The sequence below is a fragment of the Cyprinodon tularosa genome, unplaced genomic scaffold, assembly GCF_016077235.1.
Source record: "Cyprinodon tularosa strain WSP-4 unplaced genomic scaffold, ASM1607723v1 ctg161, whole genome shotgun sequence".
NCBI lineage: Eukaryota > Metazoa > Chordata > Actinopteri > Cyprinodontiformes > Cyprinodontidae > Cyprinodon > Cyprinodon tularosa.
This window is the reverse complement of record NW_024038449.1, coordinates 510,946-530,990: the sequence shown is the minus strand read 5'-3', so window position 1 is coordinate 530,990 and position 20,045 is coordinate 510,946. Positions and strand designations below refer to the sequence as shown.

At 38.7% G+C, this 20,045-nt stretch overlaps 1 protein-coding gene across 1 annotated transcript in view; it reads right to left on the bottom strand.

Annotated features, from left to right (window-relative positions):
* Positions 1-2,027: 2,027 nt before the first annotated feature.
* Positions 2,028-20,045, bottom strand: part of atrnl1b (attractin-like 1b) — a 102,779-nt gene continuing 84,761 nt past the window's right edge. The window contains exons 28-29 of the mRNA XM_038280577.1: positions 4,774-4,888; positions 2,028-2,574 (exon numbers count right to left, since the gene is read on the bottom strand). Of these exons, the coding sequence (XP_038136505.1) occupies positions 2,450-2,574; positions 4,774-4,888 (240 nt within the window). The 3' untranslated portion in view covers positions 2,028-2,449. The remainder of the gene's footprint in view (positions 2,575-4,773; positions 4,889-20,045) is intronic.

The following is a 20,045-nucleotide window of genomic DNA, read 5'->3' as shown; positions in this document are numbered from 1 at the left end:
CGGCCTCAGCAGATGGCCGCTCACACTGATCCTGGTTCTGCTGGAGGTTTCTTCCTGTTAAAAGGGAGTTTTTTTCCTCTCCACTGTCGCTACAAGCATGCTTAGTGTGAGGGGTTGCATGAGTCAATGAGTTAATACAATCAACTGGTTTTCCTCAGACAACTTTGAATCAATCTGACTGTATGATCTGGTTGAACTGTAAAGTGCCTTGAGATGACGTGTTGTGAATTGGCGCTATATAAATAAACCAAATTGAATTGAATTAACAATAGAGAAAACTATTCCAGAGCTTACTGTAAACTTGTAAGTCCAAAATTCTTTATCGAGCTCCTTTAAAGACATTTAACCTTACTAGACTGGAGTTTTATTTCATTTATATACATTTTTGGCAACCCTTCTTAAGATGTGAAAAATCCTTACATTTATACCACATATACATTATATATATATATATATATATATATATATATATATATATATATATATATATATATACACATACATACCGGTATGTATATATATATATATATATTTTAAACATCCATCTTTGCCACTTGTAGAAAATGTAGAAGTTCATGGGGTCCTGACACTTTTTCTAAGACGGTGTTAAATACTCAAACAGTAAGAGCGTACATACTCATTCCTTCTTTTAAAGTGTAATTACCGGGCATATGGTAATTACTTTGGATCTGCAGACACAGTAAAAACTAAAGGTTAAGTCTTGAAATAGATTCAATGATACGGGGGTTTTAGATGTAGTGAGTTTTAACAGACAATTAGGAAACAGCAGCTTTACCATAATCGACGAAAAAGCAGAAAAAATGCTGAGTTCACAATAGTTTGTTTTGTTTTGATCTTTCTTCTTTTAATTTTCCGGCATGTTGTCCATCTTTCAAATACACTGACGGGTCACTGATATGCAGTCTCTCATCTGTTTCACAGAACAGTGCGAGTCTGATTCCTGCGCAAAGACAGGGTTAAGGGATTACTCTACAAACAAATAAAAAGAACACAAAAAGAAAAACCACGAGCTGACATGGCATCATCATGAAATTCATCATGAACTGTTGCAACACAAAGCAGGACAATGCCCAAACAGTTTGTAAGGATGCACAATTAGAAAAACATGGCTGACATAAGAACAAGTGGTTTAAATCAATGAAAGTGTGCGAGAAAAAAGGAATCTGTTCAACATATTAACAGAAAAGCTCCTCACAAGTGTTGCAAACTGATAATTTATTATAGATATAATATCAGGCGACAAGCCCTGAATAAAACAAAAAGTTCAGTCTCATAAAAACTAACAAAAAAAAAAACAAAACAGCAAATGTAAAATACAAAGATGCACATTTGTTCCAACGAGACACTGTACAGCTTAGAAACTCCTTTAGATCTTCATGTTCCCAAATGTTTAGCCCATGAAGAGCCAAGACATTTTTTTTTTAAAGGTAGCACAAGTCCTTCTAATTATAAAGTGAAATAAACGTATAGCTTTTCCCCCCATATAAAACTTACAAAACAAAACAGTAAACAGCTAGAAGAGCAGGAAGTCGCTGGAGCAGCCTCTTGAAACGTCCACCATTCCAGTCTCAGTTCAAAAGCGTCAAAATGTCCAAGTTGCACTTTGAAAGAGTTCATTACAAACTACAGTAAAGACCAAACGAAAGCTTCAGTGTTTTCTTTTTATCTAAACGCGAAAGAAATACATTTAAAACTGTTTTCCCATGTAAAATGCATCCGAGTTTTAGATTTTCATGCCTGGATTTGATGACATTGGCTAATTTGCACCTCCTTCCAAGTTTTCTCCCAATACGTCGCAATACAGCAGCATTAGTTCATGTATCCCACTAAAAACACAGGAGGAGTCATATGCAAGCAGACAATTAAGCTTAGACATTTCAGAAGATGCTTCAGTTGCCATGGCTTGCAATATAATTATGGGTTGTTAAATTGAGACCTTTTTAAGTCACAATTCTTTAAAGAAAAAAAAAATAGACAATAATAAATGCTTTGGTACCAAAATGTACCACGTTTTTGATTAAATGGGGACATTTTGTCAGCTTGAGACGTTACCAAATGGATGTTCATATTTCCCTCATTCTTTGCAAATAGATGGCATCAGAAAACCTGCATCAGTCACGCTTTTATAAGTCTGTATTTGTCATATTCTGACACAAATATGTAGACACTATCGTCCGAGCGAAAGTTAAGAAACTGAAAATCAAGCCGGTATCTGTTGCTGCAGAAGCATGATTGAAGAAAAGCAGAAAAACCAGGGGGCTGTGATCCTGCAACATGGTGAACTGTAGTGGTGAACGTTAGCAGCCAAAGGAAAACTCCTGTAAGTCACTTTAGCGATTTCAAGTCTGTGGAAAGGATTCCGGCTGCGAAACCAGAGGCGTGCTGAGATGATGTGACCTGTGGTCGTAAAGGTAACCGTCGGGTGGAGTCAGACGCAGGTCCCTTGGTGAGCTGGTGGAAGGGCTTTTCTGTTCTTTAAGGTTTGGGACTTGTCCTTAAAATCTGATGGTTTCTGCTGTGAGATGTCGACCAATGCACTGGCAACAATCAGTCCTGCAGGAAACATGAGCGGAGGAATGAGTGACACATACATGAACCTTTTTTATGCATCTGAGAATAATACAAACAATAACAATTAGTAAATAATGATAAAAAAATAGTTATTTTTAATTACATTTTTTCCTGGGATGCGGTTGTAGATCAGAATTGGCAAAATAACTAAACTAAATAGATGCTCCATCTGATACCAATATTAGCTGGGTTTTTTTTATAGGTATGTAAATCTTGCATTGACTGTAAAATGTTTGCCGTTCTTACTTTGGTTTGTTTACCTTAAATATAAACAACATACTGGGGTACAGGTAGGGCTTTTTTGCGTCATGTAAGACTTCCTGGTAAATTTTCTATGAAGGAAGTACTGTTGTTTATTATAGGAGTATCTCAGGGAATTAGGATATAACGGAATTAATTAGTAATTAACCAAAATAAAGAAAAATGATTTTCTCGGAAAATTCAAACAGCATATATAGCCAGGTTTTCAATACAATATAAATATATTCATATATAATTAAATACAGGGCTTAGCGATTGGTTCCAGGGAATTTTGGGTCTTGAACTTTTTTTCACCGTTTATCCTATTTAAAAAAATATATATAATAATAATAATTATATATATATATATATATTAACAGCTTCTCTACCCATCTGTGTTTATTGGTTTAGTAGACTTTTAAGGTTTGAGATTAAGAGGTTAAAAAACAAAATCAAAATAAAAACGCAATGCTCCATCTGAACAATAATTACTCTTGATTTTTCCAAAAAGAAGTCCGCAGTGTTAAGAGTACGCTGCTACCTTATTTCATCAAATATTAAAGATTCTATGAAAACACCTTAGGACATAACAGTGAGAGATTCCGGGGGGGGGGGGGGGGGGGGTGGTCGGGACATTTGAAGACCGCTGCCGAGCCGAGCCTGACAAGCTGCACTGCGGCATACTGACAAGCAAATTAAACAACTTTTATTCTGACTACTGAACAGTTACTCTGTCAGTATGCTCATCGACTACCTAAAGGATTTGTGCCTTTTCATTGGTAAGCTAACATCAATCAACTTTCATTTTTTAAATCTTCACGAGTGCTTACATTTTTTGTCTTGCAGGAAAAAAGTAGGACATTTTGAACAGTCTTCTAAATGTCCTACTTTAAAAGATTTATTAGAGCCTCATTTAAAAATTAAAATGTAAAGATTAAAACAATGTTGCTTGAGGCTGGAGCTATCACCTGGCAGTGTACCTGGGTTGAGCTCTGTTTATCAAAGTGAAATTTATGCAGTAGGTAAAGGATGTGGACAAAAATACATCATGATGACTAAGAGTGTGCAAAATAATCGTCATGACGATGCATCGCGATTCTAATTTTTGTGATCTACTGCATTGATTCTTGAAGGCAAGAATCGATTATAAAAAAAAAAAAAATGAACAAGTAAAATACATTAATTGTTGGCGCACATCAGCCAAATCAAGTGGAATACAACTTCCAGTCCAGCAGATGTCGCTGCGGATGTGTTGACGCCCGCTGCCTTGTGTCACAAGCATTTCCAGCCGCGGGATACTGCGAAGAGTCATTCGTAAACAAAATATGGACGACACTGAGAAAATTCGCCCCGCTTGGATGCATTTTGGCTTTAAAAACAAAGAAGGTAAAAATTAAATTGATATGATGCACATAATTTGCAAAAGGACCACTTAGGCCATGTAAACGGCACTGATTATCCTTATTTTGTTATTTTAAGTTTGATGAATCCTAACATCTTTTTATCAGTGTGTCCACACCAGTAATAGTAATATTTGTGTCCAGTATTTGTTTTCATGGCAACACCTCCAAAAGTCATTTCAATAAATACAGCTATGTATGAATTCAGTTGCTTTCAGTTATGTATCAATTGAAGAGACTATCCAGATCACACCCAGCCAGTCAGCCACTGGTAATAGCTGTATCTTTTTCTTACAGTGTTCAGTGAAAATATCGCAATGCATCTCAATATTTCAAGTATCGTGATGCATCGTGATAGAATCGCATCGTGGCATGTGAATCATGATTCGAATCGAATCATGACTTCTTTGCCAATACCCACCCCTAATGGTGACAATGATCAAGATCTTTAGGAAATCGTTCTTGATTACGTTTTTTAGAGTTTCTGTAATAACTGCAGACAGAGACAGATGATTGATATATTGTTAGTTCAAGTGGTTACCTGACTGTCCAGGTGGAGGCAAGTAAGAAAGTCCAGACGGGAGACGCATGAGGACCGTCAACACAGCCGCTTTCCCTCCAAAACATGGCTCCATTGCAACTGGTTTAGGTGGCCCCTTCAACATACAGGAGAAAACACAACAATTTTACAAATTTTAGCAAAATTCATTAAGGTATTATTCTTCCAGATCAGGTATTAGTTTAAAAGAAAACTATACCTTGTTCTTAAAAGACAACATCAATAACAGCAATCATGGCTTAAACAGCCTTCTCTGCTCATACGCCATTCCTCAACAGATAAGTTGAAATCAATTCTATTTTCTGCTCTGGTCAGAGATATTTTATTTTTTTATTTTTTAAGGGACCAGCTGACAAAAAGTCACTCATGTCATCTGATGGAGCTGCTGCATTTAAGTCAAGACGCCCTCCTCCTGAGACAAATGGTTTGATTCGTCACACAACAAAAACACTTGTGTCTCTGTCAGACAGTCGGTGCGTCGAGGCGATGACCTACCCCTCAGACGTAATGGCCAGAGCTGCTCGTATCAAGCGTGAAAAACATGTCATCCTGATAATGAATGTCAAGGGTTTCACAGCATGCTTTGGAAGAAAGGACAGAAATTGTGGAGCAATGACATGACTCTGAATAGAAAAGGATTTCTTCGTCTCTGTTTTGTTTAAAGTAGATGTAGCAAAGTCAAAGTGGGAAAAGATACATTTTTTAGTCTCCAAAAGTATCGTAATAATTAAAAACATGAAGAAAAAAAAAGTAAAATCTGACATTAAGGATCCAAAAACTACTCTGGTCCAAAAAAAATCTAGTGATCTTTAGAAGATGCAGACTTGTTCTCTATATATTAATTTTTCTCTCTCTGTGGACCAGGTTCCATGGTGCATGCCATGTTCTTTGCTGTAGCTCTGAAACCTTTTTAGAAATCCAGAGAGAGAGACGCTCACAGATAAAAAATACTTTCACTGACAGAAACTTTCAACAGATCAGGTGTAACTGTTATCTTTGAGGGTGACACAGGGTGACTGATTTTTACACCACCTGCGATGTTAAGTGGTCGATCTGGCAGCAGTTGCTTTATGTGAATTTGGCTTTTCTCTCACCAGGTGCAACTGTGGCCCATTTTCAGTGGTAGGTTTGCCTCTTTTATAGACAATTGTCTATATAACGAAAAAAAAAACAACAACCCCACAATAGCTATGTTTACAAGTAGAAAAATTTGAAGATGCTTTCGGAATAAAAACAAATCCAAAAATAATCTAAATGCACCGCTGTTATGGACATAACTGGAATAAAAATGTGTCATGTACACATGCCTATTAGAATATTCTGATCGCATTTACTGTAGCATTAGAAGTGGAAATACATACATTGATGCAGAGTGCACATACAAACTCAGGTCAGTTTGCCCCATTTAGAATAACATAATCCTAACAAGCATTACATGCAAAACAATAACATTGTCAATCTGCATAAATAATTATGTTATTGAAAAAATAGCCAATATCAACAAGTCATGTTAGAAAATGGGTTGAAATTACAACTATGTTGCTATATTCCAAAAAATATTTAGAAAAGTGATTTAAAAGTTACATTTATGGTCAGATTTTCCGCAAATTAACAATGATTGCAATCATATATCTGTCTATCTACAGATGTACCTCTCCATCAAAATAAACAAAAACATTCATTTAGCCCTTACCCCAAATATATTTTATTATAAATGCAATTTGTAATTATAATGACAGAAGAAGTGTTTATGCATAAATACTCAAAGACTAGGGGGGAGTGAGACAGTTTGTTGCATAGGTAGCCAGCAGGAGCACCTGGTCTTTGTTGTTGATTTTTTTTTTCCATCAGCAGGGAACAGCCAATTATCCTTTAAGCTATCACAGGGTCTTAGTTTTTAGTCTTTCAGTTAATGGGCTATAATGGAGTTTCAAACTCAGATGTCACACATTAGCTCCACTGATGTGATATAAGGTGACATAAGGTCCAATCTCCTTTTGGACAGCTATGTCTGTTTTGGATGAATATGAAAACCCCAAGCACCATAAATAATCACAGGAGAAGCTGATAAAACTAATCTAATTATTACTGTATATCTTAACTTGGGGGATAACGGTTGCAACACCACACTAGGCCCTTTTTAAATGTTATTCAGTTTTCATCTAACCATCCATCCATCTTTTCCTGCTTATTCTGTCAGGGTCGCAGTGGGGCTGGTGCCTATCTCTGGCAGTCTATGGGCGAGAGGCGGGGTAGACCCTGGACAGGTCGCCAGTCTGTCACAGCGAAATACAGAGACAAGCGGAGGCATACAATCATGCACACACACTCACAACGAAGGAAAATTTAGAGAAGCCAATAAACCAAACAGTCATGTATTTAGACTGTGGGAGGAAACTGGAGTACCTGGAGAGAACCCACACATGCACAGGGAGAACATGCAAGCTCCATGCCGAAAGACCCCGGGCCAGGAATCAATCCTGGAACCTTCCTGCTGCACGGCAGCAGTGCTAAAAACTAAGCCAACTTGCAGCCTTTATTTATTTTCCACTTGGATAAAAAAAATAAATATATATATATATTTCTAAAATAGAAAATTAAATTAGTGATTTTAAACACCAATCTACAGTATGCTAATGACTACCGTTATAACTAAGATGGTCAAAATCGATTAACTAAATTTTAACACAGAGATAAAATTAGGCCTCATATCTACAGAGGTGGTTTTCAAAGTCGGCCCTAAAGACCTGCTGTTCTGCATGTTTTAGATGCGTCTCTGCTCCAGCACACCTGCATCAAATGATTTTACTCCCTTCTCAGCAGCCACCGTGGGCTGGAGGGACCCATAATCGCCCATTTATAAAATTGAGGTGTGCAGAGGATAGGAAATACTAAAAAGATGCAGGACAGTGGGTCATGCAGACAGGGTTTGGAAACCACAGGACTAAAGTACTTTATTAATAATCACTCACTGCAGGAATAATAGAAAATGCTGTTGCAAAATCTATTCTGCATTTGGTCATTCATAACTCCAAAGCTCATGAACATGCATGATGAAAACATGCTAATGAATGCAAAAGCATAACCAAACAGTCAGTATGAGCTCTCCTTCCAGCACTGACAGGTCTCATCAATCAAAGCAGCTGTTCATTACTGGCTCCATATGTCGAGTGCCTGCCATTTTGGTCTGTAGTTTGAGGGCCTGAATCTGTCTGTCCAGCAGCTGCTGATGTCTTGGTCAACATTGTGGAGCCCATTAAGAAAATACAAAAAAAGGTGTAAAGGCTGCTAGCATTTTTGCACTAAGCGGTTTCTGCAAAGCTGTGTCATAGAAATGCTAATGATAAAGCAGGATTCTCCAATCTGGGCACCAGGAAAATACAGATAACGTTTCTTTTTTTAAGGCCGACACTTTTAAATTGACCAACAGATTCCCAAAATATGATAATAATTATTGGGGGGCGGATTACTGAAGTCTATATTTCTTTTTCCTTCTCCATTTACATGATAAAAAAAACATAATACCAAATGTTATGTAAAAATCCCAGTTTAATAATAAAAAAATTTATTAGCAAACAGCACATTAGCGATGGATAGAAAATGGAGGAAGTGTCAGTGCATTTGCTTCACACGAACTGAAGGCACCAATTAATCTGCAAATGCATGCATGTATTGCTCAATACGTTAATATAACCAAAAAGTATCCTTTGTCCTGCATGTTTTTTAAGGTTTTTCCTGTCTCCAAGTGCCTGGCTTGAGTAAACGGCTGATGAACATGCCTCTGTAGCTCTTGATGACTGCAGGTCATTTGATTCAGTGTTAAAGCAGAGGCGCATTTAAAGCACATGGGCAGTGAACCCAGAGGACCAGAGTTGAAGATCACAGACGTATGGAAATTAGTCCTAATGGTTCAGTCCAAAGTACAGGATCTAAATCTTTTTTAGGATTCTAGAAGTTTGCTGCTGAAGGTAGCTGCACATTGGGGTAGCTCTGCTATTATGACTCCGATATTCTCTTTCAAAAGAACTCAAGTTCCTCTGTTAGTGGATCAAAATTAATTTATTTTTTAAATGTTTTTGGACATTTGTTTTGGTCACGATAGCAACTTGTTATTCTTTTTTATTGAGGAGCAGCTCATTCAAATCTCAAAAGCTAAAAAAAAATACTTATAACTACTTCTACAAGTCTAAACCGGGTTGGAAATGTGGCACAGGGGGTGCAGGGCATGAACAAGGAGAATAGAAAAGGAAGAAATTCAGCCCATATCTTCCATTAATTATTATGTGGAATTTGAGATCTTTAGTAAAACAGGTTAAAAGAACTCGATGCCATAGCAAGGACCCAGACAGAACATCTGGAATGCAGTATTGCGTGTTTTACTGGTTGCAAGATCATATCCCCAACTCCAGTATCTCTCTGCAATCTGACATACAAGCAGACAGAGATTTAAAGCTATAGTGTGTCATTTTTAGTGACATCTAATTTTGACCGCAACATGAGCCGCTCCCATGACTGCTTCTCCCCCTCCAACAATACACAATGGCTTCAGCAACATCTGCATCACCTATCTTGTTAAGTGAGGATGTCTATTTACAGAGATATTTTATAAATTGTATTTTATTACTTCCTTTAGGATATAGATTTTATGAAGGCCCAAGACAGAGAATGTACTTATTTGTTCCACATCATTGTCATGTTTTAGTGAGCTGCTTAGCATAGACATATAAACAGACAAAGTAACTGTAGTCGTTTAGTTTATTAACAAGAATGTGTTGGTTGGAAGCATATATATTCCTTGTTTACAGAGCCCAAGTCTTGACTGTGGCATGGAGGTCATCAGATGAGGAAGAAAGATGAAAAAAGAGAGGAAGGGAGGAAAGAGACCGCATGGGCGTCCAGCCAGGGACAGGGGAGAGGTGCTAGAGGGATGACTGGAGCCGAGGAGGCAAAATTTGAAGCTCTCCAATGGAGCCAGAAAGAAGTAACCAAATAATGTATCCTGAAAATTACTTGGTTCACTGGAGCAACCAAATGAACGCCTATAAGGAGCCCCTACAGTTTTCTTATTGCGGTGGAGCTTAAGATGCCATCATACACCTGCTTCAACAAACCCACTGTCATTTAGACAAAACAGGCAGGACTTTAGAGATCACTTTCTCAGAAACTCTGGAAGACTTAGTTAACAATTACCGTGATAAAAGACTACCAGAAAAAAAAAAAAAAAAAAAAAGACTACAGTTTGTGATACTGAAGGTTCAAGTGTATAAAAACAGTCAGCAGCACAGGAGCACCACAATAGACAATAAACTTTCAAAATTCTGATTTAGTTTGATCACCTTCAGCTTTCACAGGGTTTATACAGGAAGGGGTAACTCTAATTTAATACTTTTTAATGCTATATATCTATATATATATATCTATATATATATATATATATACACTATATTGCCAAAAGTATTTGCTCACCCATCCAAATTATTGGAATCAGGTGTTCCAATCACTTCCATGGCCACAGGTGTATAAATTCAAGCACCTAGGCATGCAGACTGTTTTTACAAACATTTGTGAAAGAATGGGTCGCTCTCAGGAGCTCAGTGAATTCCAGCGTGGAACTGTGATAGGATGCCACCTGTGCAACAAATCCAGTCGTGAAATTTCCTCGCTCCTAAATATTCCACAGTCAACTGTCAGCTGTATTATAAGAAAATGGAAGTGTTTGGGAACGACAGCAACTCAGCCACGAAGTGGTAGGCCACGTAAACTGACGGAGCGGGGTCAGCGGATGCTGACGCGCATAGTGCGAAGAGGTCGCCAACTTTCTGCAGAGTCAATCACTACAGACCTCCAAACTTCATGTAGCTCAAGAACAGTGCGCAGAGAGCTTCATGGAATGGGTTTCCATGGTCGAGCAGCTGCATCCAAGCCATACATCACCAAGTGCAATGCAAAGCGTCGGATGCGGTGGTGTAAAGCACGCCGCCACTGGACTCTAGAGCAGTGGAGACGCGTTCTCTGGAGTGACGAATCGCGCTTCTCCATCTGGCAATCTGATGGACGGGTCTGGGTTTGGCGGTTGCCAGGAGAACGGTACTTGTCTGACTGCATTGTGCCAAGTGTAAAGTTTGGTGGAGGGGGGATTATGGTGTGGGGTTGTTTTTCAGGAGCTGGGCTTGGCCCCTTAGTTCCAGTGAAAGGAACTCTGAATGCTTCAGCATACCAAGACATTTTGGACAATTCCATGCTCCCAACTTTGTGGGAACAGTTTGGAGCTGGCCCCTTCCTCTTCCAACATGACTGTGCACCAGTGCACAAAGCAAGGTCCATAAAGACATGGATGACAGAGTCTGGTGTGGATGAACTTGACTGGCCTGCACAGAGTCCTGACCTCAACCCGATAGAACACCTTTGGGATGAATTAGAGCGGAGACTGAGAGCCAGGCCTTCTCGTCCAACATCAGTGTGCGACCTCACAAATGCGCTTCTGGAAGAATGGTCAAAAATTCCCATAAACACACTCCTAAACCTTGTGGACAGCCTTCCCAGAAGAGTTGAAGCTGTTCTAGCTGCAAAGGGTGGACCGACGTCATATTGAACCCTATGGATTAGGAACGGGATGTCACTTAAGCTCATATGTGAGTCAAGGCAGGTGAGCAAATACTTTTGGCAATATAGTGTATATATATATATATATATATATAGATATATATATATATATATATATATATATATAGATATATATATATCTATATATATAGATATATATATATCTATATATATATATATAGATATATATATATATACTGTATTTTCACGACCATAAGGCGCACCGTACTAAAAGGCGCACTCTCAGTTATGTGTCCCATTTCTGTATTTAACACACACATAAGGCGCACCGGACTATAGGGCGCGTTTTTTATATACAGGTACATGTCCTCTACTACCTTTAAATAGCTCTACTGCGTATTTAAAAATACAGCGGGGGCAAGACTGAGTATAACTGTGCTTTATTCATGTATTTATTACAAAGTATTAATCAAACCTGGGTGCTGGCCGTGAGACAGACACATCGCAGATGACACAGCACTGTGATTACTCCTAAATTAACTTAAAATCCTGAAACCTGCCGACAGAATATGTTCGCTTTTATTACCGGTATCCTGGTGCCTGCAGCTAAAATTATTTAGATGAAAAACACCTGCCAGCAGCCGCGGTGAACCTGGAGGCTACCCGGCCTAGAGGCTGCTGATGAAGGGATTTCTACTGGTCGGTGCACCGCTGGTATGTGGGGGTCTGAGCGCCTCCGACAGAAATAAATAATCTGGATGAACTGACTGCAATTATGAAGTTTTCAGGTGGACTTTCTCACTTAAAAACATATTAAAACTACTTTATTCCCACTGATCACAGCAAATATAGCTGCAAGATTTAGATTATTTAGATGAAAAAACACCTGCCAGCCGCCGTGGTGAAGAGGAGGAGACCCGGCCCAGAGGCTGCTGTTGAATTAAGTGTTCAGGTAGAAAAATAGAGCGGGAGCAAAACTGAGTATGATTGTGCTTTATTCATGTATTTATTACAAAGTATTAATCAAACCCATCAAAGTCATCATCCTCTGTTTCTGAATTAAACAACTGCGCTAAATCAGACATGCCAATTTCCCCTTCTTCGCTGTCAGAGTCACTTTCCGTGCAGCGCGGCTCCTCAGAAATAATGCCGGCTTTTGCGAAAGCTTGAACAACAGAGCCAGCAGACACGTTAGTCCAAGCATCTACAATCCATCTGCAAACGGTGGCGTAACTTGCCCAGCGCTGCCTTCCACTTATCCTAAAACTGTGGTCTCCGTCTGTCATCCATCACTCCCACGCCGCTCGCAGCCTTACTTTGAACGGCCGCTTCACACCGATGTCGAGCGGTTGAAGTTCCTTTGTCAGACCCCCGAGATAACGGCGAGCACAGCATTCATTTGATTCACCATGTTTTTCTCATCAGCTGTGAGATGGGCACGCATGGAGTCACAGATTAAAAGCGATGGTGATGCGTGGAAAAAAACACCTGTTCTCCTCACATACACCTGCCTCAGCCACGCTTTCATCATCTCCTCATCCATCAAGCCCGTTTCATTTGCGTTAATATCATATGTCATCAGAGTGCTGTGTCTGTCTCGCTGTCAGCTCCCAGATCAGCTTCTCTGATTGGTTGATGCGGCGCGTCCAGCAGCAAAACTTCAATTTTTCCATCTCGAGCAGCAGCAGCGCGTTGGCAGATGCTTAAACGCTCCTGCTGCTCAAAACGCGCTGCGGGACCTTCTGCTGCACCTATACGCGCGTCAACCATTGACTTTGCATGTAAACTCGCTGCTTCTGCTGCACCTGCTGGGTCCGGTTCACACCGATGTGGAGCGGTTGAACAACGAGCACAGCGTTAATTTGTTTCCCCATGTTTTTCACATCAGCTGTGAGATGGGCACGCATGGAGTCACATATTAACAGCGATGGTGATGAGTGGAAAAAAAACACCTGGTCTCCTTACATTCAGCCACTCTTTCATCATCTCCTCAATGAGGTGGTCTCAAAAGTCGCAGTTACAACACACATAAGGCGCACCGCACCATAGGGCGCACCGCACATTTTGAGGGGAAAAAAAGACGTTTAAGTGCGCCTTATAGTCGTGAAAATACGGTATATATGTATATATAGATATATATATATCTATATCTATATATATATATATCTATATATATATAGAGATATATATAAAAAACACAGCAAAATCCTGCATAATCTTTACTGTCGACAAGCTCCAGCCACGTCCCGAATTCCTCGTTTTCCAGACACTTTTTGTTGAAATTTGCATTTTTCCATTCTCTAGCTTTTTCTTCTCCTCAAGCTTCTTTTCTGAACATACAGCTTAACAACACAAGGCAGTTTCGTGCTCATATATAGCGAAATATCTGATAAAGTTGTTTTTATAAACTTTTTAAATAAAGCATTTTAAATGCAACAATAATCACATTTAATGAAGTTTAATGTTAATTAACGCCTTAATTTGAAAAATAATAATATAATGACTTTTAATGATTTTTAATGACCCGCGGAAACCCTGCTCCAGTACAAGTCAGGCTGTCATCTTTGAAATACTTGAAATATTTCTAAATATACTTGGTGAATCGCTTTGTTTAGAAACAATCATCTGATCATGAATGTAAACAAAACAAGGAAGACGATTGTAGATATCAATAAAAACAGGAGCAAGTCAAGTACTATTATAATTAGAGGATGTGGTGGTCGAGTATAAATACGTCTGTGTTAGGGGTAGAGTAGACTGTATTTCTTAAGGAAGCTTGGATCATTCAGTATTTGCAGCAAGAAGCTGCATATCTTCCATAATCATCTGCTTTGGTAGCAGCATCAAAAAGTTCTGCAAACTGATAAAGAAAACCGACTCTGTTCTTGGAAATATTCTAAAACCTCTTGGGATGATTTAATAATGAGCAAATGTTATAAAAAGAAGATCATGGACAACCGGGAGAATCCTCCTTAGAAGATTGTTGAACAACCACAGTTTGTTCAGTCAAAGGTTTCTTCAGATCCATTGCAAAACAGAAGATCCTGCCTACCTTCAGTTAACAACATGTACAATGTGTTATATATATATATATATATATATATATATATATATATATATATATATATATATATATATATATATATATATATATATATATATATATATATATATATATAAAGAAAAAAAAAAGAAAAAAAAAACATGAGTTACTACAACATCTAACTTTGAGATCAATAAATCTTTTAGGAATTTGAATTTAATAAAACTCATTAAAACAGAAAAGATGTGAGAAGCTTTATCTCATCTATTTTACTTCTTATACAAACACCTTCAGTCATTTGTGCAGTTATTATTTTTCCAAAGAACTATTCCAAGATGAACTACCTAAATCAAGTTGAATGTCTTTCTAAGTTAAATGGTAAAAATAAAAACTGCCCTCTATGTCATCAAAATATATTTACAATACTTAAATGACAGCAGATGTTGACTTATTAGCTGACACCAAGCAAAACTGCTGTTTTGAAGTTTCACCTTCAGCCCATGCCAAATCATTTAATAAATCTGTAAGTCATCCAAAAGTACAATTAAATATTCATAAGCATGGAAATTTCAAACCTTCAAATATATTTCTAAACGAACTAAATGTTTTAGCTCAAAGGTTACATACTAATGACAGAAAAGGACAGGATCAACCTTCGACTTTACTGGAAAAAGAGCATGTCCTGATGATCAATATAAAAGGGTGTAAATTTTAAAGTTGCTTGAATGATTTGTACCTTGTTCCATAAGTTTGATCTGTGTTTGTTATTACTGTAGGTAAAGCTTAAACTTTGAACAAAGCCTATAATTTGTGTATAATAATAATCCATAAAAGCTTTTTAGGCCACAGCTTTGTGTACCCATCATTATTAGCTGTGGAAGACTTGGGCTTTGACAATTACCCCATTTACACTACCCTTGAAAAACCATCTCGAGCCGGTCCGAGCTCAGTAACTGAGATAACTTATCGTGTGTAAATGGAAAGCAAATTGAAGTGAACCGAGCTAGACATAACCGAACCGCGCTAACTGCAGACCAGTTCCAGAGGTGGGCTCGGCTCGGTTCTCTGATAACAAGAGCGATGAGCAGAACGCGTCATCTCCGTCTGGCTGCACATCCCGATTCACACTCCATTCCAGTAGTTGGCGGTAATGCCCCTCCGGAAGTTGCTTGCCAACCAACACAAAACAGAAGAAGGAGGATAACTATAAACAACAATCAAAATTGTCTTCTTCTTGTGTTTTAAAGTTGGGAAACATCTTTTGGTGCATTACCGCCACCAGCTGCTTGACTTCCTCCTTCAATACTGGCAGTAATACCGCAGATCGTCACTAGGAGGCGAAGAGTCGAGGAACCGAGATAGCGTGATGTGTAAATGGTCGTCAGAACCAAACTTGGCCTGGTTAACTGATCCGAGCTTGGACCGGTCTCGGCATGGATCGGTTTTTCAAGGGTAGTGTAAAATAGGGATGGGAATCGAAAACCGGTTCCTGTTAAGAACCGGTTCCGTATTTTCCGATTCCATGGCATCGTTTGGCAGCTCGCTGAACGATTCTTTTTTCGATACCCGCAGCACCAGAGCCGAGAGCGCCGGCTCTGGGGAGCACGACTTACGTCACGTTTTTTTACGTAAGTTACGCAAGTTACGCAAGTTGGAAGAACTATTCGAGGAGGAAGACAACGAGCTGTGGTCACTTTGTGAATCAAAGCCCCGTCTTTCCTTAGTCCAGAGGGTAGATCAGGAAATCCAGCTCTATAAAAGCTTGCCCTCCATCCCCTGCAGGGATAGCGCCACACTGTGGTGGTGGAACAAGCAAGATACGCTGCCCTTGCTATCTGGACTGGCTGAAAACTACCTGTGTGTGCAGGCTTCATCCACCCCATCTGAGAGGGTGTTCTCCACGGCTGGAAACACCATAAGCCCTGAAAGATCCCGTATCCTTCCAGAAAAGCAGATATGCTCATCTTTCTGCAAAAGAACTGTTAATTTTCCCTACTACTGTTTTATAATTAGTATTTTGTTGTTATTTAAAATAGGTTATTATCCCATCATTTGTTATTAGACATTGTTGGTTATTAAGTTTGTTCTTGTATTCATTTTTCATTTAAACACAGATGTTACTCCAGTTTCACATTTCCTGTGGACATCTTGATCTTGTTGAGTTTGTAAGATTGTGCAATAGTTAAGTAAACAAAGTTGATTCTGATAAACTGTTTGTTCTCCTTTTTCCCCCAAATTGGAATCGAAAAAAGAATCGATAAAGAATCGAATCGTTTCATAGAATCGAAAAGGGAATCGGAATCGTGAAAATCTTTTCAATTCCCAACCCTAGTGTAAAATGGGGTAAATGATTTGTCCATGGTTGCTGTGAAATAACCTCATCTACCCCATATATATAACTAACTAGATATATATATGTTATTTGGGTTTTTTTGTCTGCCATCTTCTTCTTAATATTGGCTTACAAAGCAAATATATGTCTTCAAATGCCTTTAAAGGAACTAGAGGCAAGATGAGAAAATGAGACTCAAGAGTGACACGCTTGGGGCAACTGCAGCAACGAGCCAAGTCGGCATGGGAGCACGCAAAGGCATTTCACTGACAGGCCGTATTCACAGCACTGCACTGGTGATGATGTATCGTCAGGTACGAGATGGTTTACTACAAGACGGTTTACTACAAGACCATCACACATTTTATTACGGCAACCAGCATCATGTCAGGCAAAAAAGTAACTATTTACTTAAATTTCATGTTAGCTTCAATCTATTTTTTATGCAAACTAAGCCTAGTAAAGCAAAAAACCCAATGTTAAAAAATAAAAACCTTTAGCATGTGGCTACAGCAAGCTACAAGCGTAATATAACCACCAACACGTTGGGCTTTTAAATCCTCTATACCAGTGGCGATTTCTCATTGAATGACTAAACCTCCCCTGTAAGTTTCGTAAAAATATTGGTAAAATTAGCATAATCAAACTTCATAAATGTGCTCATTAACCTGCCTTAAATTTGGCTAAAATGCGACTGATTTAATGAGTTTGTTGCACATTAATATGCTGTTGAGCCCGCTCTCCCCTCTGCTCTGGACCTGCAGGACGCTGCCTGTCAGTTTTAAGCCTCTTTCCCATTGAAAATACCGGGTTAACTAGTGTTTTTTAAACAAAGGTTGACCCGCTAACGATCAGCATGTAGCTCCCTTCCTTCTGCGTTGCCTCTGTCCCCCTATCGCTGCATGTCTGTGATGCCATCTCGCTGGGTTAGCATTGATACTATCATCAGTGTGACACAAATCAGGAAAGTAATCAATGGGGAGTAACATGTAAGGAAGCCAGGGAGTAGTAAGTGTGCTTTATAGATTTGATCTATTATCTGTCCGAATCCCTGTCACCAGTGCTGCATCATATTTATAGAATGCAAGCAGAGTTGTTTCAGGTTGTTAGATCAGATGCAACTGGCTCAGTCCGTTGAAGTCCTAACGTTGCACTCAAGAGCTTCACGTAAATTAGCGGGTCAACCTGGCTCTGGTGTTTCCACAGAATGTCGAACAGTGATTTTAACACAGGCCGCTTGCCGAGTTGTTGGATTCCAGTAGAAACGCTTCAGAGAACTCTTCCCACTGCTGCTAAAAGCTGATTTTTTTTCCAGGTTTAAACAGGATTTTTGGTCCGTGGAAAAGGGGCATTAGTGGAATTTTTTCGAAATTCCTGCCCTTATTTAAGCAGGGTATCCACACCTTGGTTATTATGAAATGCAAATATTATCAAGGACTTTTAAGGAGCAACTTTTTTAAAGTCAAGGACCACGTGCGACACCATTTACCTCCTGGTACTCCTGAAAGTGTAATTTGTAGCTATGTTTACATGGAAATAAGCTATTGAAATAATCAGCCAATTGGACTGAAATGCATCATTAAACATTCCAGCCAGAATATTCAGATCAGATTCTGTATTTTCTCACCTACCATGACTTTAATATAAACTTCAGTAGTATCTCATTCTCGATTCACAGGGTCCAATATGACATTGGTGCACCCTTTACAGCAACAAGTGCTTCAACTCCTCTGGGTTGGTTTAAAGGAATCTTGACTTTTGGCAATTCTTTCATGAGCACATTTGTAAGATCATAACTGGGATGAGAATGTCTGCCTCTCACTCAATATTCTAATTAATTCCAAAGGCGCTCTATTGGGTTGAGGTCAGGAATCTGTGCAGGCTATTCAAGCATATCCACACCAAACTCTCTCATCCATGTCTAATGAACCTTGCTTTATGCACCTCCTTGTCCACCACCATTATGTTCGAAGAGGAAGGGGCTGTGTCCAAATTGTGTATGCAATTAGGGTAATGTCTAGAGATGTCCTTTTTGTAAAGCAAAGCCTCCCTGGCAATTGTAGGCAACCTGATTTTCTGAAATGCATGGAATGGGAAGAAACCAACTAAATGAAGAAAATGTTCAGCTACAGTGATGCAGCAGAGACTGAAACGGTAATGCCGTCACATATTATATTTATCTTGGCTGGTTGTGTCATTTTTGCTTTGATTTTGTGTTGTTTAAAATTGTGGGGATGGCTCTTCCAGGGAAAGACCTTTAGGGTGGGATATTAAATACAAAGGGCACCTCCACTGAACAAAAGCCCAGACTTTCAACAATTCTCAATAGTGGAAGATCTTCAAAGTTCAAATTAAATTAACTTTCTTGCTTGAGCTCAATTGGCTTTATGTCTGCTGCAGTGGATCATATTGGTGATGTGCAAAACAACAATCATGTTTGTGACATTTCAGAGTATTTCCTTTTCTCTTTCCACAGCTCAGCTTAACTGTGGCTTTTATCCAAGTAAGTGGCCCTTTGGTGCAAAGGGAACAGGAACATATAGAAGCCTTTGCAAATGTCACAAACCATTTGAGCGCCATATTCTCTGTTCTACCGTATAGACATAAACAAAAACGTGCTTTTAAAAATACATTTAACCACCTCCCATGGTGAGAAATGTTGTAAAATGTTGGGGTATGTACAACAAAAGCCCAAATCATTCTTAAACAATCCAAATGTATAAAAAATATGACAATCAAATATGGCAAGATCTGGATGATGGTTTTGTTTGAAAAGTACGATCCGAACCATAACCCAGGATCAACTGTGATCTCTGCTAGATAATACACCCTTTTTCTCAAGGTGCTCTGGGCAGCAGAGACAGACGGAAAATCAAAAAGAAATTAGGCCATAGATTCCCAAAATATTGTAGCTGTCTAAAGGAGCATACTCTCAGTTAAATGCATTTTTTTCCTAAACATCAAAAACATATTTTTTTATTAGAAGGTAAAAGCTCTCTAGCAAATACATTATCCAAAATCTTGAGAGAAAAAAGAGAATTTACACCCAAGCACAAAATTATTTTGGATAGGTTACACCTATTTTGGGTTGCTGTATTGTCTCATTGCCATTAGGAGGATTTCTATTTTTCACAATACAAACTGTTTTCTAATATTGCTTTAGAGTCTCATAAGTGTCCCATTTGATGTGCTATAAAGACGCTTGAGATATTCATGAGATAAAGAAGAACCACGGCTGGAATATATCCAACGTCACACAGACCTACATTCCACTGATAAATATGCAATTAAAACTTTACTTTAATCTAAAAAAAT